Source organism: Triplophysa dalaica, chromosome 1 (genome assembly GCF_015846415.1).
Source record: "Triplophysa dalaica isolate WHDGS20190420 chromosome 1, ASM1584641v1, whole genome shotgun sequence".
Classification (NCBI taxonomy): Eukaryota; Metazoa; Chordata; class Actinopteri; order Cypriniformes; family Nemacheilidae; genus Triplophysa; species Triplophysa dalaica.
In genome coordinates this window covers 26,151,169-26,174,711 of record NC_079542.1, presented here as the reverse complement: position 1 = coordinate 26,174,711, position 23,543 = coordinate 26,151,169, and the positions used below count along the sequence as shown (strand labels likewise).

At 39.5% G+C, this 23,543-nt stretch overlaps 1 protein-coding gene across 1 annotated transcript in view; it reads left to right on the top strand.

Moving 5' to 3' along the window:
* The window catches only part of efnb3b (ephrin-B3b), a 56,782-nt gene extending 35,738 nt beyond the window's left edge, over positions 1-21,044 (top strand). Inside the window, exons 3-5 of the mRNA XM_056755888.1 lie at positions 13,146-13,238; positions 14,254-14,322; positions 17,392-21,044. Of these exons, the coding sequence (XP_056611866.1) occupies positions 13,146-13,238; positions 14,254-14,322; positions 17,392-17,813 (584 nt within the window). The 3' untranslated portion in view covers positions 17,814-21,044. The remainder of the gene's footprint in view (positions 1-13,145; positions 13,239-14,253; positions 14,323-17,391) is intronic.
* Positions 21,045-23,543: the final 2,499 nt, after the last annotated feature.

The window sequence follows — 23,543 nt, the reverse complement described above, 5'->3', positions numbered from 1 at the left end:
GTTTCTTTACCAAACAGCAGCTCAAAAACACACAGATGTCAAAATCTCTGCAGTCTCATTTTCACATGTGTTTGCGGTACCATATTTTTTAACAAATACATTTTAATTGTTTTTTTACTTGAGATTTGAGTGCATAAATACACAGAAGTAGAAATAGAAGGACACTAAGAGAAGAAAAGAGACGGAGAGGCGGCCGAAGAGCAAAGGGAGCGAGGGATTCCAAGAGATCTATATTTGATGAATATTTGAACGTTTTAAAGCCCCCAGACTGAAGTTTTTCCTTCTAACTGAGACAAAAGCTAACCACAAACACCAGCGAGATGAGAAGTAAACGAGAAACAGAGAGACAGTTTTGCACTTGCCAACAACCTGTATGTTCTGCCAGCGGTTTTTGGCCGAGTTTTATCAGTGCACATCTGGCTTCTGTGAGCTGATTGGATAAGAGTTTTAGCCAATCAGAACATTCGGTGCCAGCAAAAAAGAGCAAAACCATTCCCAGAATGTTGACCAGAATGGCTATAAACATTTGAGGAGTATCTTGTGAAGAAAGGAACGCAAATACAGATGAGCATGCGATGCCATGTTGAGCGACCCTGACAGAATGCCTGATCAAATCATGTTAAACAAAAATGATGTGAAATGCGCACACAAACATACAGACTAATGAATGGAACTACAAATGCACACAACTTTGGTAAACAAACATTGTAGCATCAGTTGTGGGAGAGAGAGGGATGGAGTTGATTTAGAGAAAAGGACGAACGGTATCTTAGTTCAGTGTGAATAAAAGAATGTGACAGTTTGCATCCAATTTAGGCCAAAGAACACATAGTTATGCCGTGTGTGCATGAAAGTGAGTATGTGCCCTGTGTGATTTCAATGTGTCATAGTGCTACTTTTTTGCAGTAATGAGTAATTTTCTGTGTGTGTTTTTGTAAATGTGTGTGTTTGTGCGTGGACGGATAGGGCAGATACTCCCTAAAGGTCAGACAGTGAAAAAAAAAAACACTAATTGGATTTCAGCTAGTTAGCTTTGTGTGATTCATTCAACACACACACACACAAACAGCCTCTGCTCTCTGCAGTAGCAGACAAAGCCAACATTGCGCCTCTTTCTGCTGAGGAACCACTTGTAGAGGGATGTGTTTCCCGGGAAGGGTGGTTGTGGGGGTGCTGGACTTATCCAATGCACACCATGCTATTGACCTTTGACATCGCCTCATTGAGTCAAATGCAGAAACAAGACGACATGTCTGCAATTTAGTGTGCAAGATCACGCAAACATGACCTGTTAATAGCAATAATGAACAGAGAGCACACACACACAGCTGCCAGACCAATGCCATGTGTGTGTGTGTGTGTAATTTATCCTTCTGGCATTCATTCTCACACAGACGTACACACACAAAACACTGATCCTATCACACGATAACCACACACACCCAATAAAATCACACACAGGCTTACGTTGTAAATCTCCCTAGATCATCTTTTCATCAAACACACAGTCACACACGTTTTGAGTAAACAGGACTTTAGCCTGCAAAGAGGATGTTTACTGTGTGTGGAGGGAGATTAAAGGTATGAGGTGGGATTGAGGTTGGCCAGTTGTCCACAAGAAATCTGGAGGGGAGACGAGACAGTATATGCATTTGAAAAAGTGAGTTGAACAAGTTAAAAAAGGTGGTTAGAAAATGGAGAAAATTCTTAAAAAATAAAATGTATTTTAACACATACTAGAGATGGTAACAGGAAGAAATGTAACAATGCTGCCTCAGGCTTCATTTCAGAAGTCCAATCATTTTTTATGACAAACTTCTGTGGGAGCTGATTTGTGGCTTATTCTTTTGTGGGGCTTCTGAACCTGCTTCTGAGAGTCATTCATTCATGAACTTGACTACACTCAGAATTTTAATATATAGTAACACGAAATGGCAAACTATAGTTATAAATAAATAATTTAAATGGACCTTTAAGTTTGATAGATAGTCTGTTTAACCATAAATCAGAGCATTTCTTCATACAGTCATTTTTAAGTCAAAAAAAGGCAGTGCAATTATAAAATGTGTGTGTTAATTGATCTCTTTGCTTTTATTTATCTGTTTTGTCTTTGTTTGCCATACACCGATTTTTAAGTATTTCAGTACAATATAAAAAAAAATAACAGTACAGAATATCACAATTATCTTTAGGCTCTAAAAAATTTTATATTTCTAAAAGCTGTAATAATTGCTTAATTTCAATAAGTATTTCCAAACAATTTCTGGTTTCTCAATCGCCTTTTGTGGCACACACACACCCTCTGTGGACGTATTCATCTAACTGTTCATTTGGCTGCCTTCTATCCGCTCTCATTTGTTTTTCCATTTCCCTCTAGATCTTCATCCACTAATCTGTCACTCAGATAAATCTTTTAATCTCTGTTTATTTATTTTCTTTAATGCTCGTGTATCCAGCACAGAGAAGATTCTTTCCTCGTCTGACCTTTGCTGATGTCTGTCTTTATTTCTTTCATGTTTTGGTCCCTTCTTTCCATTTTGGCAGATTTTTCATTCTGCTGTGCTTGATGCCAAAGCCATAATTTGCCACACCAAGCACGAATACATGCCAAGATTTAATAATCATTAAAAATGTCAAACCACACTGGCATTTTCAAGCATGTGCGTATGTGTATCAGTAACCAATCGTTTCTCTGGAACAGTTTTGTAAAGCTCGCTGATAACAGGTTCAGAGTTCTCTAGCAGTATTATACCATGTCTACACTGAGAGCAAGTGATGCAAGACAAACTTGAGCTCAAACGTTATAATCAATGTGCACACTACAAGTATGGGTAGTCACTCCCGTTTGATCATGAAAGTCTTCACTCCCATGGCTAGACTTTTGACTGTTGGCATAAAGTGTGTTTGACTCTTATTCTGGCCAAGTATCGCCCACTTAGACGGAAAGTCAAAATCAAATATAACCCAGAGAGCAAAGTGAAAAATACACATGTGCTTAGGAGGATCTCTGTGTGTCACTGAAACAATATTTGCCTGTCAATGTTGACGAATCCTGTGAATAATTCATCTATTTTTTTTTTTCATTTTTTTTTTAGAATCTAATTTTAGGACGCTAAGAATTTGTGAAGAAATTTCATGAAATGTTCAGATGGTCTGTGACGGTACAGTATGTGCCTTATGCGGCACTATTCCATTACACTAATAGCAAAGTTTGCTACGCTGCCAGACTTTCTAACAAACAACATGACCAACAACATTAGACCACTTTACATTTTATTTTAGTCACTTAAAAAACAAAGGGGTCATGTAATTGACACTGAAATGACCAGTCAGACTCTTGAAAGAGCTCTTGGCACTTGCCGCTTGACCCTCATGTCTGTTATAATGACCAAAGCTGTCTGCTGTGTAAGCAAATGAAGGAAAAAATTCAAATCATAGCATGGAACCCTAATGTCACCTCAGATGGGGAAGATTAGATCAACCAGCATTTGAAAACAAGACAATGCTGCAGTACGTCCTGTCCTATGGGTTGTCCCTATGCTCTTCTACCAACAAATGAGCTCTTTTGAGTGCTAATATTGCATCCATATATTTACTGCTGTGTGAACAAGCTCATTAATATGGAGTAGAAGATGCATGTCTCAGCTGGGTTTGTGCCACCGCACCTTCTGCTCAATGTGTGTGGAGTCTGTTCCTCCCCTCTGAAACCAGAATTGTAATGCATGCAATTAAGGAGTCTAATTAGGGTAATTAATTCTGTGGGAGAGAGGAACCTAACACTCCTCCATTCACGGTTATAGATCTGCCTTAATCCCTCTGCCCTACACTCGAAATACAAAGCTGTCTCAGATAATGGGGGCCAGCGACTGTGTGTGTGTGCATCTAGTGTCTTCTCGCAAGCGAACAGCCTCCTCTCAAACTCGAAGGGTCTGGAATCTCCTCGGGCGAGGAAAATGATCAGAAAGAGAAAAGGTATAATAGAGCTGTGCCAGAACCTGTTTCTCAAGGTGTAGGCTGATTCGTGAGTCGACTCGTTCAATGTTTTAGTTGATCTGATTTGCAAAGCATTTGTAAATTACTCAACTATGAAGAACCTTTACATTTTTAAATAAACATCATAAGTTCGATTTTTAAGCTGTCGGAAGACATTATCGTTTATAAAGTTGTCATTATAGATATTTCTCTTTAACAAAAGCATTGATTCACTTTAAAATGCCTTTATTAACCCGACGGAGCTGCGCGGAGCAGTTTTTGGATCGATGGACGAACTTTTTGGAGATTCAAAATCTCATCCATTATTCACTCCTATTCTAAAGCTTGGAAGACCCAGCAGACGTGGTATTACAACTCCAAATACATTATTCTCAAACTATCCTCCTTCCAGTCATCTAAACCCTCTTCCTCTATTTCTGCTCCAGTCTTCAAATCCACAGAGAACAAATAAAGCACACACGGTCACAGATACCAATCTACAGACCATACAAACAAACCTTAATTAAACATATGTTCTTATACAAACCAATTTGCACACATATCTCAGTTATTAACTTTCTCACAATCCATCATCTCTATTTCCACTGATGTTTTCTGTCCATCTCCCTCTTTTTCATTCCCCCTCTCTCACTCCCTCGAGTGCTGTGCAGGCACAGATGTCACGATGCATTATTTCAACCTGCTACCTCCCATGTTTCTCCTATTTCACATTCTCTCCATTTTCCTCTCGTTGTCTTTTTCTGCGTGTAATTTCATCCTTCTGTCTTTCTTTTTCCAGTTGATATTAATATTTGCCGTTGTGCACATTTTGCATACTCAAATTTTGAAAGGAAAGCAGAAAGCTCTTACAGAAGGCGACCATTTTGTCCCTAGTTGGTCTTTCTCTCTCTCTCTTCAAACACGTACGGTCAGTGAATTATGGTTGGCCCTAAAATCTGTCCAGCCCTAAAGTGCTCCAGATGTTGGCATGTATGTGTGTGTATGTGCAGTTCTGGCTGCTCTGTCAAACAGAAGGGCCAAAGTGAATTGAAGACTTCGAAAAGGGTTTTCTTTCTGTGTGTGCGTGTTTAGAGACCTTGTTCCGTGTTTGGCTTATAGGCACACGCAGGCACGCAGACACACACATTGCTGTCAGTGTACTTACAGTGTTCTGCTTCCTTTCATTAGAACCTGTAATTAAAACGACAGTGAAATGTGATTACAGTCTTTAAGAGGTTCGACTCCCTTCAGCACATACTGAAAACACTTTAGCTGTCTCCGCATGTGTGTTCGGCCAAACTCTGTCTTGTTTGCCGTTTGGCTTTGAAATGACCCAGAAATTCAGAGTCTGCAAGAATCCTTATCCCGAACTCGTCGCTCCTCTGTTTTTCTCATATTTTTTTCTGTCTCACACTCTCCGGCATCTTTCCTTATATAGCAACCCCCTCCATCTCTTTATCTCTCATTCTTTTTCCCTCTCACTTTCTTTCAGTGAATGCCATCTCCATCCTCCCTTCAGACCATTGACCCACTTCCCGCTTTTTATTTCATCCTTCTCCCTCTCTCTTGCAAACACACTTTTGTCCTTCACCTCAACAACTTCTTCATCTCCGCTCTTCAAGTAAAAGTTGTCCAGAGGGCAAACAAATGTTGTGGCAGCATTGCGTCAGCGGCGCGTCATGTTGTGTTTTGTGCGGGTAAACTCATTTACCAAGGGGCCAAGTGTGCGTAGCGGTGGGTCAGGGTAGAGCGGAGGTTGATTATGTCATCAACCTGTCTCCTCCTAGATAGGAGGAAGAAAGGAATTGAGTTTTACTCAAGGGATGACTTGACAGTCATGCGAATGTGTTTGTGCTATTCCCTTGAGTGGCGAGAGGCTAAACTAAAATAACTTCAAAATTGACAGTGAGCTTAAAGGGGCATCCGCTCAAAAAACGATGAACAGAAAGGGGAGAAATCGAGGAGATAAGTATGTGGGTGCAGAGGACAGATAGATATCTAGAGTGAAAGCTTACACAGGTATAAATCTTTAGCATTATTCATACTGTACAACACACACTTTTGATTTTCAAGAGATATTATAAAAATCTGGCTGGCCTGAAACAAGTGTAGAATGTTAAACGCAGTCTTCTCATTTCTTTCTTTAATTAAAATTCATTGGCTGTTTAGGCTCATACAAACATGACTCATCCAGTTTGATTTGAACCCACACAGTTTAAGCAGAGATATCCAGACACGGACTGCAGTATGCACAGAATGGATGTACACTCACATTTGTAAACACACACACACACTTCAGAGGTCTGCACTCAAACACTGTTGCCCACAGACATGACCCAGTTAGGTTGGATGTCCTTCCTCTATTCTGATCCACATCTCCTCACCCTCAGTCCGTCACGTTATCAAAATTACAGAAGAGCCGTGACGTCCTTTCAGCACTCAGTAACCCGCACCGTAACCCGGTGTGACCCAGAGATCCTGCAAAGCTGCAGATCTCATGCACTGCTACACTCACAGTCACAGAGAGATGGAGCCTTTTAGAAAGTGTGATGTGTCTTGAGTGATCTTTTGGTAGCACTTATCTATTCATATTAATATTGCTTAAAGGAACTCAAAGTCATAATACAATATTCATCATTTAATTATGTTCCAAACCCGTATGACTTACTTTCTTCTGAACACCAAAGGAGATAATTTCATGAAAATCCTTTCAGGTGAATTCAGTACAATGGCAGAACATTATTATTACTCACTTAGATTTATGCATTTTTCGGATGCTTTTATCCAAAGTCACTAACAGTACATTCATGCTATACTTTTTCTCAGTATGAGTGTTCAGTGGGAATCAAAGCACAACCTCTGCTGACACAATATGATACTAGTTGAGCTACAGGAGCACACATTAATGAAAATTCATCATTCCTTTTTCAACCGAACACAAAGATTTGTAAAATAAATGATCTTATAATGAGAAAATATTCAAAATCTTGTTCATGGTTGGTTATTAAATGTCCTCTAAAGTAAAAAAGTAATAGTGTAAAAAAGCTGCTTTATTACTGCTTTAATCAAATATGGCATCACGTCTGTTTTATTGGTTCTTCTATTACTCATTGCTAAATATAATAAGACTGCTTGTCCCAAGACAGGCAAGAACCAATGAGATTTATTGTTATCTCTATGCCACCATATGACTTAAGCTAATTGTACTTGTTTTGAAAAAATCATTTTTTACTCCCTTTCGAAAAAAACTAGCATATGCTAGTTATGTAGGTTTTGAAGCATGGTAGCTGGTTTGTGCTAATTTAAACTGGTCATTTGCTGGTTTAAGCTGCTTCTGAGCTGGTTTAGGACCAGCTTAAACCAGCTCAGAACCAGCTAAAACCAGCACATGACAAGCTAAGGACCAGCTCATGACCAGTTTCAACCAGCACATGACCAGCTTAAACCAGCTACCATTCTTCAAAACCAGCAGATGCTGTTTTTTCAACAGGGAGTACATTAAAAATGGCATCTTTTTATAAGTCTTTGTTTGTGATCAGTAAAGAAAGAAACTCATACACACCGGGGTGGCAATTTTCATTTTTAAATTAATTATTTGTTTAATAAACATCCAACCAATTTTACAGAATCTTCTCTTGTTAAGAAGTAGCATAGCAAAATGCTTTTTCTGTTTCCATCTGCTTTTGCTCATTGCCGTTTCATTGTTTGCTTATTGTTTAAACCAACATTTTTATATTTAATAGATGTATAGTGGTAGTGAATATACTATAAATCATTAGGAAATTATGGTATATGGTATATATTGCAGGCTACATTCAAACTCATACTGTTCACATGAGCACCAGGGTTCAATAGGTCTTGAGTGACTCCTGCACCATGCCTGTATTTTTGCACGCAGCAAAGTTCTCTCAGCTTTAAACTTTATTGTGTTACTGTATATATCTGATGAAATGTATTTAGAGATTTGATATTCAATTCAGTAGATCGACAGCTGATCCAGTCCACCTTGATTTAACAGCCTAAATAGGATTAAAGCTGTCTGATCTCATTACACGACCCACCAGATGTTTTATTTGTTTATGTTCTTATTTCCAGACTCATTTAAACTCATATCAACCGTATCTCAGATAAAAGTATGCAAGATTTCTCAGATAATCTCTCTCTCTCTCTCTCTAAGTCTCTCTCTCTCTGTCTTACTGACCTCTGCTCTTATAAGCTGCTTCCTTCTCTTGGACACTTGCTCTGTTGACTTTTTATTTGTGAATTGGGTTTACTCTTACAGACTGATGAGCTGGCAGCCAGAGGTGTATTTTAGATGGAATGGTTAAGAGGTCAGATGGGTTAAAGTCTCTGTAGTGGTTTTTAAGCTTGTCTGGTAGACTTCAGTGCTCAGAATACTCAACCATAAGACACATTTACATTCACACAGCTTTAATGTACTAAAATGTCAGTTTATAAAAGGACATGATTTTAATTTCAACATATCAACTGGTGGGTTTTCCAAATGATTAGACAAGTAATCGTTCTTAACCGAGAAGCTCTGTATAATAAGTTTGGGTTCACGGCAACCTGGCTGCATGCATTTATTATGGAACATCTACAAAAGAAGTGTTTCCACACTCTAAAAGAGCAAGGCGGAGCAATACAGGATGAAAGCGAATTGGATAACATGCATGTTCACATTGAGTGACTATAAGGGTCCGCTTTCGTGCCTGTCTGTGGCCTGGCCCCTCTGAGGAAAACTGGCAGCCATGTGCCGGCCCCAGGGGTTGAGAGAGAGACACCATAATTTGTTTGGACGGATAGAAACATGAATAACTGGCTAAAAAAATGATAATGTCATTGAGCACATAGCAAAGATCGACCACAGAGAGTGCTCGCATCTGTGTGCGCACGGAGGGGGGAGAGTCCATTAAATATACATTCTCATATGTCATTTATGTTTTAAACATATTTGGTTTTGACATCTGTGTTCTAGTGTTACAGTGTGTGTATGTGCATCTGGGATGTTATGAGCTGCAATTATGCACCAATGCCAAGACTGTCAGTGTGAAATACTCATACCTGCCTCAAGAGGGTCCTTAATCTGTCCTGGTTGTGCACGCACACACACACACACACACGCGGCCTAATGTTAGCCTGTAGGCTTACGAAAGAGCTTCTACATTACACATGCACATAATGAATACAATTTCATAATGTAAGCAAAGTCTTGCAGGAGACATTACATCATAGAACATTGTTCTCAGCCTGTTGTGTCTTTACTGTACATAACTTCACATATGACAACCAACCAGTCAGAGCCGTGAGTATCCACAAACATTGGGATAAAAACAATTACCAATGTGCTTTCAAAACCTACATCAATTTCTCCATCAGCAACCATTCTCTCTTATAAATCTGTTGTTTCAATGGGTACGAGCATAAATTCCGCCTCGCAGGAACCTCCTGTTTTTAATTTAATGGAAAACATTATGATTGTGTAAATATGTTGGCTGTAAGTCTTATTAATCTTTTTAACCGTTCTCCAATGCTTCTCTCTTATAGCTGTCAGCACTCTCTAAATTGTTTATAAGAGCTCAGTTAATGGCTTAAATCAACCGTACGAACTTGTTGCTTCTGAATAACCGAGTCTTATTTGGTTTCAGGAAATATGAAGTGTGAGCCAAAGGTGGAAATAGTTGGCTGAGGAAAGCAGTCCCAATTTTAGTTCACAGTTCAGTACCGTACTGGAAAAACACATCGTATTTCACACAAACACTCCACACACTGAGTTTGAACTTACTGTATGTAACACAAAACTCATTTTAGCTTAATTTTTATTTTTAGTGTTCATGTATTACTGTAATGGGTTCAATCCTGGCCTGTGTACACTCTTCAAAAGCTGCTTCAAAAGGTTCTTCTATGCCATCGAAGAACCTTTAGGTTCCATAAAGAACCTTTAACATCAGAAGAACCTTTCTGTTTTACAAAACGTTCTTTTTGGCAGAAAAGGTTCCGATTATTAAAGAGTAAGAAAGAGATGGTTCTTTTAAGAACCTTTGACTGAATGATTCTTTGTGGAACCAAAAATGGTTCTTCTATGGCATTGCTGTGAGAACCTTTTAAGCACCTTTATTTTTGAGAGTGCTGTCATTATTTACTTACCCTCTTGTCATTTCAAACCTCTTTGACTTTCTTACTCTGCTGAACACAAAAGAAGATATTTTGAAGAAAGTTGGTTACCAAATACCACCGGCACCCATTCCCTTCTGTTGTATGCACATCAAACCAATTCAAGTTAAATCGTGCCATTTATCAACATTCTTCAAAATATCTTCTTTTGTGTTATGCGAAATAAAGAAGGAAAAGAGAGTGAGCAAATGGTGACAGAATTTACATTTTTGGGTGAACTATGACATTAAAAACAGTATCCCACATGCAGACAATAAATGTTAATGTTATGATAATGTTTTTTATCTGGTATTTGGAAATGTATAGATTTTCCTCTAGAGGAGGATCACTTTTCCAGGTAAATTAACTCATTTTTCTGTGGGTGGCGACCAAAGGAAAAATATATATTTTTTTGGTCATCACGTAAGTTAAATGATATAATATATTTTGCACGGGCAGGGTTGTTAAATAGTACTATCTATCTCACTCTTAATGGGATGTTGACAATGTGACATGTGCATATTTTGAACATGCCTGGCTGATAAGCTTGCATTGTAAATATATTACTGCAAAGCATTTCTTATACACACTGAGAGACAAGTTCAAATTACTACATGTGGTGATCATATTTATAGGAATTTAACATATGAGGTAAACAGCCATTAGTTTGAAAACATCTGAGATTTTAATATTTATTACAGTCTGCCCTGCTATACATACGTAAAGCACACATGCACACAGCTTCTCACTTTCTCTTATTCTTATAAATACACACACACACACACACACACAAAAGAGCTGCCTTAGCTGTGTGATAGCGGCCACACATAACACACACGTCAGACTGACTTGAGCTTTATCACCATCATTAGTGTGACAAGAGGCATCCCAGAACCCTTTAACATAAACACGTGCGTGGGAGACACACACAGCCTCCTCAGCTCCATTTGTTTGCTGTTTTGTTCACTAAATCGCTTTTTTAGCCCTGATACTTCTGTCTTTTTTATCATGAATTCTCTCTTGAATCTTTTTGACACTCATCGGCTCACTCTATTTTTACACACGAGCAATACAGGATTTAATTCTTATCCTGGGCAAAGGGGTACAAACGCACACACGCTCACAGACATGCTCTGAGGTAAATGAAATGGGCTTGTCTGAGATTTGTGTGCTCATGTAGGTTGCTGTGCACTTTGGAAGAACGAATGACTGAAATGTTTCTTCATTTCTTCTGCTGTCTGTTTCGTTCTGCTCTTGTTGTTTTTGGGACAGTAGAGATGCTCCCTCTGTGGACGCCATCCTCCATTTCTCCCTGTTCCTCTATCACTGCTCATCATTGTCTCAATTACTCATCCTGGCATATTCCTCTCTCCCTCTCACTCACCCTTTCTTTTCTCTCTCATTTTTCTATAAGGAGAGCTACAGTACAGATTTGCAACTTATACAGTATTTATCTTAGATGCTCTTCCTCGTCTTTTCAGCTGGAAGACCTTGTGGTATTTCAAGATTTTAAGATTCTCTCTGTATCTTCTTGTCCGTTTTCTGTTGTCCACTCACACCTACGGTCTTTCCATCACTTCTTATCACGTCTCTTCTCAATCACGTGAGCAACAGCTTGTCGAAGACCATCAGTGTCTCTCGTTGTACTCTCTTTCTCATTCTTTCTGTCTTTAAAATGTCTCAAAATATGTTGTTGAAAATTCTGTCGCCCAGTGGTGTTTTGTTTTTGTAAAGTATAAACACTTTGTACAAAAGTCCAGTGAAGACCAATAGAGAGTGACAGATTAACATAAAGGAATCAAAAAAGATCAACTGAAGAGAAGGACATTACACAAGGGATAATATGGAGGTGTGTGTGTGTCTCACTTCCATTTCATTTCTGTCTCTCACGCACCATCCCTCAGTAAATAAGATCTGGCACTCTCACTTACCTCAGGTCATTATCTTTCTCTCTCTCTTTCTCGCTCACTCATTTAAGACGGCCAGACCTTATTACCAAGGACAAGCTGTCCTGTTCTGTCTCTGGCCCATGCGTCTGGCCCACATGTAACCAGACGCTCTATGCTCACACTCCCACCCACATGCATCTCGCATGACGTCCACCTGTAGCCCACTTCATATCAGGAGCGCCCATCACTGGCCTACATAGACCCATGTAGGTCCTCGGTATCATTTATCTGGATCCTGTCAGTATTTGTGAAGGAAATTAAAATGGGTTTAGTGTGTGTGTGTTTGAGCAATGATACAGTTTTGTGGAGATGTTGGATGTTAAATGACCTCCTCTGGGACTGGAAATTAGGCCTCATTTAGACTGTACTGTGGTACGGTGACATTTGTGTGTGTAAATTCACATTAGATCAAATATCTGTGCAGAATGTCAGTGGGAATTATTATTGCTACATTACCCGAATACCTTAATCGTGTGCACTGGCATGCTGGCCTAATAGAAGTGCAGTTCTTGCAGTATGCACACTATGTAGTGTATGTAACTTGTGTATGCTTTAATGTAACTTTTCTATATCACTTGCTTACATGATGATAGAAATTTACTAAAATGTACTATAGAAGGTTCTATCAGTGCAACTTGCTTTTTTCCCTTAAAAATGATGTGACCTCCTCATCTGATTTCATGCTCAAATGTTGTTTTTACACATAACTAGAATAAAAAGATAAATAATCAAGTCATCTCAGAGGCGATAACTGCACATCACTTGCTAAATTTAACATGCAAAGTGATGAGGTCATATGCAACGACTGTTTACAAGGTTTAGCATAGTGGTTTACATACTGTTTCACAGAAAACAGCATAGTATGATTTGAGCTAAATTAATATAATCACTTGAGCACCAGGGCTCCATATGTCAAAGGATCTGTACTAATCACTAAACCCAGGCAATGATCTCAACTGTTCCATGTATGAGTGAACACAATTGTGAACACCCCTTCAACTGATTGATTTGTGTGTCCTTGTATGTGTATGAAATAATAAGTAATCAGAAATCTGTGGCTTTCTTTTATAGCTACTTCAGATGGGACCCGTCAGGGGCTGGAGAGCATAAGAGGAGGAGTTTGTGCTACACAAGGCATGAAGGTGGTGCTGAAAGTGGGACAGAGTGAGTAACACACACACACACACACACACACTTGGCAGCAGATAGAGCCAGAGGGTTGGTCATCTAAAACAGTTACGGCTGTTGGATTTGCTGAAACAGGCTCAATAAAGAGTTTCTTTCAGTGGCACACATGACCAGCCTCATGACCAATAGCTTTTGTTTACACACAAACACAATCGCTGTCGCCCCTGTTAGTTTTCATTATTAAACCCGGGAAAACAGCGGTTAGTGAATCCCAACAGACTGTGGAACCAACTCCCTGAGCCATAACTGTACACAGCACACACACTCGTATAGTGTGTGTCGAGTCATTATCAGTTATGCCGATCACACAATCGCTTCTTCACTGTTGAATGCGAGTGGATTCACCACAGCTCAAAGACTATAAAGCATTTTATTGTTTTTATTCCCTCGCTTGTGCCTTTTCCCATCCTCAGTTATGAATTCAAATTTCTTTCCACACAACCATTATTGACAACACTGTCTCTCTCGCTCCCTCTGTGTGTGGGTCTTCACTCTCTGGCTGTCTCTCACTCTAGTTGTTATCTGCTGTGTGGCTGAAAGGTCACGTCTGTTTTGTTTGTCATCTAAATAAAAGCCGTTTCGGTTGGAGATTTCTGATGAGATACGTCTACACACACACACACACAGGCTGTCATGGCATTTTGACAAGCGTGGTTGCTCGCTTAAGCTTAGAGATGTCTGTCTTCTTATGAAAAGTCTTTCTAAGCATTCGTAATGATTACATCATCTCAGCATCACCAGCGAGGGCCTCTGACAGCATTATGAATCATTTTAAAGAGTTCATATTTAAGAGTTTTTCCCTGAGGTTTACTTTCTTGCACCGAAGCGAGTTTTCATGACCATTTTGCACCTTTATTGGACCCTTGAAAATAAACTTTGTCAACTTTGTTAAATTGTGTAACAAATGCTATTTGCTATTCCTATGTTGTGGACAGGTGGACTAAAACATAATTTTAACATAACCATCTCTCACTCTCTTGTTTGTCCTTAGATCCATATGGCCTCCCAGCCAAGTCCCCCAAACCTGACCCAGCGGGCCGTATCAACAACCAGAATCCAGGTAAACACAGCTGCCTACAGTATTAGCCGAGGACATGTTAAAATGTTTCATCCTAAACAGACAGAACATTAAAGACAGAACAGAACTAAACGAAGGAACAAGGGAAGGAAACGACAGATGGATGGAGAGAAACAGCCGTCTTGGCGCTCTGCTTCTTTTTGATATATTCCACCCTTCTGTTTGTTTTCTCCTCCTCATGCTCCCTCTTTTATTTCTCTTTTCGTCCGTTGTGCGACTTCTTCGGAGGCCCCGGGGCCGTTAGCTGGAGGCAGTGCGGTGGGATAATGGCTGCATGGGGAAAGATAAAGAATGAGAGGAGAAGAGAGCCGTCGTTTCTGAGACTTATTAGTTTAGCGGCCCCGGTTTAGTCGGTCCTGAGAGGAAGAAAGACACCGAAAATTGAGGAGGAGAGGAGCATTATTAGTGTAGCATGATAGAATAAGAAAATGACTCAGGCTCACTGTTTGCTCGTGTGTGACGTTTGGGGGTTTGAAACGGGTGGCTTGTGTCTTTTCTTTGACATATGTGCATACGCAAAATAAAGAAAACACTAGCCTATCTCATTTTATGTCTGAGGTTCATAATCAAATTTAGAGAAAAGAAGAGCATATATGACACAAAATGGTGTTTGAGAGAGTCTGGGGTGAGGCAGGTGGAGGTGGGTTTGAGGGGTGCTGCAGGTCATTATGAGCACAATAACCCGGACAGTCATTGAGACACGGAGCGAAGGAGGAGGTGGAGGAAGAGTGAGGGATGGAGAAAGGAAACTAGAGGAATTGTGTCAAGAATAATGATGGGCCAATTGAGAACGCCTGCAGACAGATCCCTGTGTTTCCGCCCGTTCCAGTGCTTGATGGGGCTCTCGTTGTCTCCCGTGGAGATCAGAACAGCACACACGCATATACACACACATTGAAACATCAGCTGCGTCCACAAGTTAGCACGATGGTCATATGTTCTTGCATGTCATAAGGTCCGGCATGTAATGTGAAATTAATGCCCTGTACGTTGTATTCCGAATACCAATCAGACAGTTTGTCTCCTTATATAAATATTTTGACTTTCTTCCTTGAAAGACTTTTAATGTTCAACTTCACACTGCACTTAATATAACCAAAAACTATGACCATTTACTGGAGCACAACATAATCCAAGTCTTCTGCCTTCATCATATGATACATTTATATAAGGATAAGCCTGAAATCAAATTCATTCACTAAAACTCTTTTACTCCAGCTCTCAAATCTCATTGGCAGATGTACATGTTTAAAAACGGCTCACTGAGACCCATCAATGACACACAGTGTTATGTATGGAAACAACAGTGTGAACGTTCCTCCAAATTTCTCTCTTTATGTTCCACAGAAGAAAGTCTGAGGGGTTCGGAACAACATGAGATAAATGATGACATAATATTTATTCTTCGGTGAACTATAGCTTTCATAATATGAAGTATTATAGCATGATAACCCACTTGTAATATTGACTATGCTGCGGTTACCGAGCACATCTGTATAAGAAGTTTTGAACATCACGTTGAAGAGCTCAATCAGACCACAGCGTTTAGATTGGCTTTCATTTCCCCTGCGAAATGCCTCCCACACTCCATAATCCTGTTATGTAAAGATAAATGACTAATATAGCCTCATAGATCCCACATCTATTAAAATACTCTTTCTGGTCAGCTGTTATTCATATAAGAGGCTAAAATACACAGTTACAGTTTGTAACATTGTAGTACATTAACCGCATTAACCGTAGCTCAGGTTTACATGTATAATTATTTATTATGTTTTTATTTTAACAAAATAAAAGTTTAGAGCTGATCTCTCTCTCTTAGTGTCGTAAAAAGCTGTTAATGGTCCAGTGAATGAAATTTAGCAGCATCTAATGGTAAGGTTGGGAATTGCAACCAACGGTTCACTCCACCTCTCCCTTTCGAAGCTCTACGGTGGCTGACACAGGACTATGATTTCGTCATGTTTTCACTTCTTAGACGAAGGAGATAACGTTTTTACGAAGCACACTCTAAAAAGCAGTTTGTCCGTTTAGTGCAACTGTAGAAACAACATGACGAATTCCATGCAAGGGGACCCGCGGTGCATGTAGATAGAAATTCACATTCTAAGGTAATAAAAAATTACGCTTCATTATGTAAGGTCTTTATACACCTCTGAACACATTAGTTATGTATTTTATATAGCATTTCTGTCAAAAGATCCTCCAAATAATTACACATTGGACCTTTTAAAGCTGTCTAAACACTAAACAAAGTCTCACCTCACCTCACTATCTTCTAATCTTTATTTTTTTACGCTACGGTTTGCTGATTCTGGTTCACGTCTCCATTGCCAGACCACAGTATCCACTCGTGTGGCAGACCACAGCGTTAAAACCGTGTGTATTTTACACGTGTGCCAAAACACGCATGTTTGCCGAAACCCAATCCACCTTGACTAGTGTGAGCAGAGCCAGTGTGATCTGGTCAGTGAGTTCATTGAAAAGTCCAACAGTCTAGAACGTCTTCCAACTTTTTATTCTAATTCCTGACAGTTTAAGTGAACAGGGCTCTAATTGGTTCATTTTGATCGGTTAAGGACATGAACAAGCCAATCAAATTGCTAGATGACTGGCCCCATTTCATTTGTTCCATTTGATTGGTTAAAGACATTAACATGGACATAGGATGGGGAGATAAATGAAGTAAGGGGATGTTGGAGGGCAGGATGGGGCAGCACTAATGAACTCACTACATCAGACAAATACTCATGTAAGTGTCAAAGGCCGGTCCTCTGGGTTCACACTCCAATACGGGAACAGGTTAAAGGTGGACATCTCACTAATGGGTGCCATCACCAAGTGCAAGACTTTGAAAAGTTCTCTAATAAAATGCATTGGACTTCTGAACTGTAATTGCCTAGTGGAGAGGAGTTCACACATCCAAATTGATTCTAAGATACAATATTGAGAATCTTTATGCATTTACTACATGCTTCATGGTCTTTTCTCACCATCTCACAAATGGTAAACTTTTCCATTTGTAAAACAAATTGTCTCTCTGTTTTGCAGGTACTGGAAACAGCACACATCCCCGAATTCCCTCAAGAGGACCGGGTGGAGAGAACGGCCCCCTCCCTCCCTCCAATATCGCTGTTATCGCGGGTGCCGCCGGAGGTTCTGCCTTCCTCCTTCTTGTCACCGCAGTCATCTGTGTGGTGTGTTACCGACGACGACACGCCAAACATTCAGAATCGCACCACCCTCCTCTCTCCCTCTCATCCTTAACCTCGCCCAAGCGAGGCTGTGGCGGGGGAGGTGGAAGTGGCAACAACAACGGATCAGAGCCTAGCGACATCATCATCCCTCTGCGGACTTCTGACTCCGCCTACTGCCCCCACTATGAGAAAGTCAGCGGGGACTACGGTCATCCAGTCTACATCGTACAGGAGATGCCCCCTCAGAGTCCAGCCAACATCTACTACAAAGTATGAGAACCGGAGACGACCTTACCGACAACTACGATGACCACACCAACCTTAACTACTACCTAAATCCCGCCCCGCTGCCTCAGTCCTCCACGTGACTGCGGAAGTCCCTGTAGATCAGATCCTTTTACCTTCACACACATTTTCCCATATAGTGACTTTTTGGGGCCAGGTGTGTGTTATCCTCACAAGTCCCCCAACCTTCGGCCTTCTGTTAGAGAGAGGATGCCCTGATGCAAGGGCCTCCATCTCTCTGACATCCCACCGGGAAAAGTTCTTAAAACTAGAGAAGACCTCGTGGAGCGATTCAGCCAACTGAAAAAAAAACATATAAACTCCTACTTTCATTGGAGCACATGGGTCAAAACTGTCTTTTCTGATGTACTCGCAAAAATATGAAAAAACGAATACTCAACTTGTCCAAACCTCGAAAAACATTTTGAACTTCGACCTTGAATGCTACATTTACTCACAAATAGCAGTCTAGTTTGTGTCACTACTCCTCTGTAAGGGGGAGGAGCCATTGATTTAGCCAATCGTCGCACAGGGCTCCAGTCACGTGATGCTTTGGACCCATGTGTTGATTGGTGGAGTTGCAGTGGCATGGGGAATCTTGTATATTTTAATAACGTGTGTATTTTGTGAGTGTGTAGGATAAATATTCTGACATTGCTGGTGAGCTTCAGTAAAACATGCGAGTGTTTGTGTGGATGAGTGTGTGTCTGAGTACAGTGTCAGTGTTAGCGTGAATATGGGTGCGTGTTTGTTAGACTGTTTCAAAACCAAAACATAAAATATGAGTGAACATCAAAAACGTTTTTTTTATTGCTTTCAAACACATAGATTATAATTATATATGAATACTCAGTAAAATAATTTTTAGAAAATGTTATGTAAAGTTACACAGTTCTTTTGCTAGGCCTTATTTGTTTATTTTATGTTGACCTTGTTTCTTTCCCTTTTGAGTTGTAAATTAATTTAATACTTTCATTGTGTTCCAGAAACCGAGTTTGTTTGGTTCTGTTTTTTCACCTGATTTTTCTCTTTCCCAGGAGTCTCCTCCGCTCTACACATATATTTTTATAGCTCCTTGTACTCTGATGTAGTTTTGAAGCTAGACCTCGTTTGTGAACGTGTTGAGGTAGAACAATCTGAGAGTTTTTTTATTCTTATTTTTTAAGATGCTTTTTTTGAACAAAAAGGGAAAAACTGAAAGGAGGGAAGAAATGGATGGGGTTAAATAAAAAGGATATGTACAGCGCCTGATAGGAAACGAAGACGGATGAGCAAGAAACTTCCAGAAAGAGTAAAACTATGAAAGAATCACACATTAAAAGACAAAAAATAGGGGAGGGAGAGATGGGAGGTGGATGAAAGACGCTTGAAGCAGGAGTGAGACAGAGAGAGTGAGAGATAGGAAAGGTTTTTAATAAACTCTTGGAAAAGCTCGTCTGAAGCGGTGAAGGAGGCAGATGTGAGCGCACGGCTGTGTTCTGAGGTAGAGAGAGAGTTGGATGAGAGGGAAGAAAGGAGCTAATTCTCTCAGATGGAGAACAGGATAGATGGACACACAGAATTCCTCTTTTATAGATACACAGTGCTCTTTTTTTGTTCACGTGAAGTGGAAATATTTCAAGACGCATTTCAAATTCTTGAGTATCTCGGAAAACGTCTCAATATTATGCCGACGCGCATACGCACTCGGAGAGAGATTCAATGGCCGTGGCTCACAAAAAAGCTTTTGTAAAGAGCATCTTGCGCACAAACGTGCACACCGAATACCGATCAAAAGCCATTCTGATTGGCCCTATATCCTAGTTTCCGTAAAAATACTGTTATTAGCTACTCTTTCACACGCTATCTCTCCTTTCTCTCTCACACACACTTATAATACTCTGTTAGTGCCAATGAAAATTGTCTGTGGGCCTGAAACATACTCTATGCAAGTACATTAACACTAGGACTCCTCAAGTTCAGTTTTAAGTGTTCTTGTGTTCCAAAATGCATAATGTAAAAAAGTTTTCTCAACCATCTTTCTTATAGTTAGCCACATAAATAATAATAGACACGTGGTCCTGTGTTTATTGAATATGTGTTCGCTAAATATGTTTAACACTACCACATACTTTCAATACAAGCATTTTGTACTGGTATAGACTATGTTTCTGAACCTCAAGAGCTCGGATTGTGTCTTGTTGCACTGCCATTGTCACGGTATGTGTTTGTGTGCGTGTTTTATCCTGGAAAACTGCAGAGCAAAGACACAATTTATAACAAGCCATTTACACCCAAAAATGTTGGTAGTCTTACTTTGCAGATGTGTTTTTGTGACTATGTTGAGACTGAACAATTGATTAATGTTTTCAACCTGCCTAAAGAAAGCTTAAATATTTGTCTCTTAAAACATTTAGTTTTGTATCCCTCTGGTGCATCACGACTGTGAGAAATAGTTTTTCTTGTCACATCAATGTTTTCTCTTACACAAAAATTTTGGATTTTGTTGATTTGTCTTCAAACCTTCAAAAGTTGCCTAAAATGTGGAGGTGTTACGTTTGTTCGGCATTGTTGTATTTGTGGGCTGTTTCATACATATTTAAGTGTTCAATTTCTACTCATTTTCTGTTAAAAAGAAACTACAACACTCTGTGTAAGCCACGTCTCTGACACTGTGCACATGGACTTGGATACGTGTGCGTACGCGTGCGTGTTCGCGTATGTCCGAAACCACACGACCGGGAAGGCACGGACATCGTTCATTGACAGACCGTGTTTGCAGACACTGTTGTGTTTGGATGAAACAGCTAGACACTCTCTGCCCACCACTGACTCTTTTGAGGTTCTGTTTATCGAACAGTGGGCCTCAAAAAAAGCATCAACTTCTGTCATTTGCATTGAGCAGCTCTTTGTGCACTTGCTTTCGCCACGAACGCTGGGCCCAGTAATCTGTATGCAGACAAAAGCGGGGACGAACCACAAAGTGTGTATTTTTGTAGAGAACGCTTCAGTGTGTGTACGTGTTTCTCTGTGCCAATAGCCAGCGGGTGGCGGCCATTTTAAAGACCTCCATTCCTCTCCAGTGATGTGTTCAGACGTTTGTAAAGCACCATGTTTGTGTGTGATGTTTTCTTTTTTGTGTCCAACCCCCAGCACCACCACAATCCCTCTCTTGATTATCTCCTGCATACATGCCTTTTAAAGGGTTAAACAACTAATACATTCCTTTGAAGAAATGTTGATTAAAAAAAAAAAAAAATGTCTAAGCTGCATTCTTTGATCTTCCAAGTGCTCTTCATTGTATGGGCGCCTGTGTTTGTCTGGTAGTTTTCTATTTTTCATCTTTTTAAAAAGATTATTTAGTTTCTATTCACTGCTAGTTTGGCAATGAATGTGATCTTTAAACACACAAAAATACCTCTAACTTTACTTTTCCTAATATTTATTTCATACTGAATGTCTATCTTTTATTGCTTTCCTTTATATCATGCTATATGTTCCTGAAATACCTTTCAGTTGCCAAAGCAACCATTAGCTTCTGGCAATAATTCTGCTTCTTTCAAAACTTCTTTCAAAAATCTGGTACTGATCGTTCCTGTGAGGTTGCCAGCATAGGTGATCTGGAGATTAGAAGCATACTATCGGCTAGGTAGCACTTATGAAGGTCACCATTTTCACATTGGTGATACACCATTTAGATTAACAAAAAAAGTGGAAGGAAGGAGGGAGGAAACAAGATTTATCACCTATATTGTGTAATAATTTTTTTAAAAATGCTCATATTCCAATAATGCTGTAACAAGCCACAGCAAAAAGTGACATTTTCATACTGTAGGAAAGGAAATACAGTTCTTAGCTTTTTTTAACATTTAGAGAATTACAGTCAATAAGATAAATAATATGGAAACAAATTATTTGACGAAAAATGTTGACATATAAGAGTGCATATGGGCAATTCTGTGAAAGTGTCAACCTTACTATGAAAAAGTTTTAACCAACGGTTTGTATGATTCTAACAGCACATATATCAACATTTGGTGGTTCAAATACCCATGTGAGGTCTCTTCAAGTTTTACGTGCATGATTTTTCATAGTCATGTACGTGCCATTTTCAAGATTGCCACAAACACAACGGTACATATTCCTCATAAATGGACACATGAAAATGAATATAAAGTGTAATTATTTTATGTTCCATAAAGAGGCATCCCTTCTTTAGTCATTGGGTAATATTGCTTAAGGTCGTGCATTTTAATTCACAGAAATCAAAAATTTGTCGTCTCCCAAAAACCGTGTACACATCATGAGGCATGTTTATTTACCCTTTTAAAATAGAAAATTTGTTCAGAGACTAACTTTTTTTGATCATTGGACCCTTTTTAACAAGGGTTTAGAAAAAAATAAACAAGATGGTTCAATATATTTGTAACAAATAAATTCTCTGAGCATCACAACGTTATGTCCATAACGCAAAACGTCACATCTGTAAATTTTGGAAAAGCCCAATATTGAAAGATGAATGTGAAGGGCATATCTTAGGTAATAAGGTATTCAAGAATTTGATACATTTGTACAGTGAGACACAAACTCATACACAAAACCCTGTGCATCCATATGCAGTTATTTACTTGCAAAAATGTCTTTAAGTGTCTTCCTTTGATGATATTACCCTGCAACAGACAGACATTTTATATCTTTTATGCTATTAGATTTCTACAATTTTAACAATAGTTCTGTAAAAAGTAAACTTAAAAATAAGTTTAAGTGTTGTTTTTACGTCTAAAATAAATTATACGTATAACATTTAATAACATGTTTTAGTTATAGCCTAACTATTAAGGAACTAAGAGAATTAGGAAATACAACACATTGAAAATTGAAATTGAGTTATTAAATAGATATTTTGTAATTGTTATTTTTAATGGGTAATGTTTTTTAGTTAACATACGAATATATTGAAATAAAGGCTCTAGTCTTCCTGTGATCCTGATAAGGGGATTTGGAAAATGGATGGATGGATGTAGGGTAATCACAAAAATAAGCATGTACACACACATGCATGCACACACACACACACACACACACACACACACACGCACACGCACACGCGCACACGCACACGCACACACACACACACACACACAAATGCAGCTTTTGTCCTCAGAGATTGTTGTAGAACACAGAGTTTCTTCTCCATTATTAAAAAGAAAAAAATCTCAAACTTGGCCTGGAGTGAAATCAATTAGGAGATAATCCTCCATAATCAGATTTAAACAGGTTTTGGCGGCACGGCTAAAAATCCAGAAGACCAGCTCGTTTGACTTGAATGTCGCCACGGGAGCCTTAAGACCTCGTTGCTATGGGGACACTTGTGAAGGTCAGAGAGAACAAGATATCGCTTCCTAGTCGCCTGCAATTTAACCGATTGAAAAGCCGGTCAGTCATCTGCATATCAAATGTGCAAAATGGAGAGAAACAGGCCGAGAAGAATAGAGCGTGGGCCACCTCCTCTGAGTTTCCTTTCTAAAGGCTGAGGTGAGGAGAGGTGAGGGCTGAAAGTCAAGTGTCTCTTTCGTTCTCTGATTGCACCTGTAGGCAGCGTCGACTGAAAGCGACTGATGAAAAGACGGGTCTTTAAGTCGTCACCAGAAACCCCCTCCGCCTCAATCTATCCTTCAGTCTCAAAGCCACCATGGCTTATATCTCTCTCTCTCTCTCTCTCTCTCTCTCTTTCCTTCTCCC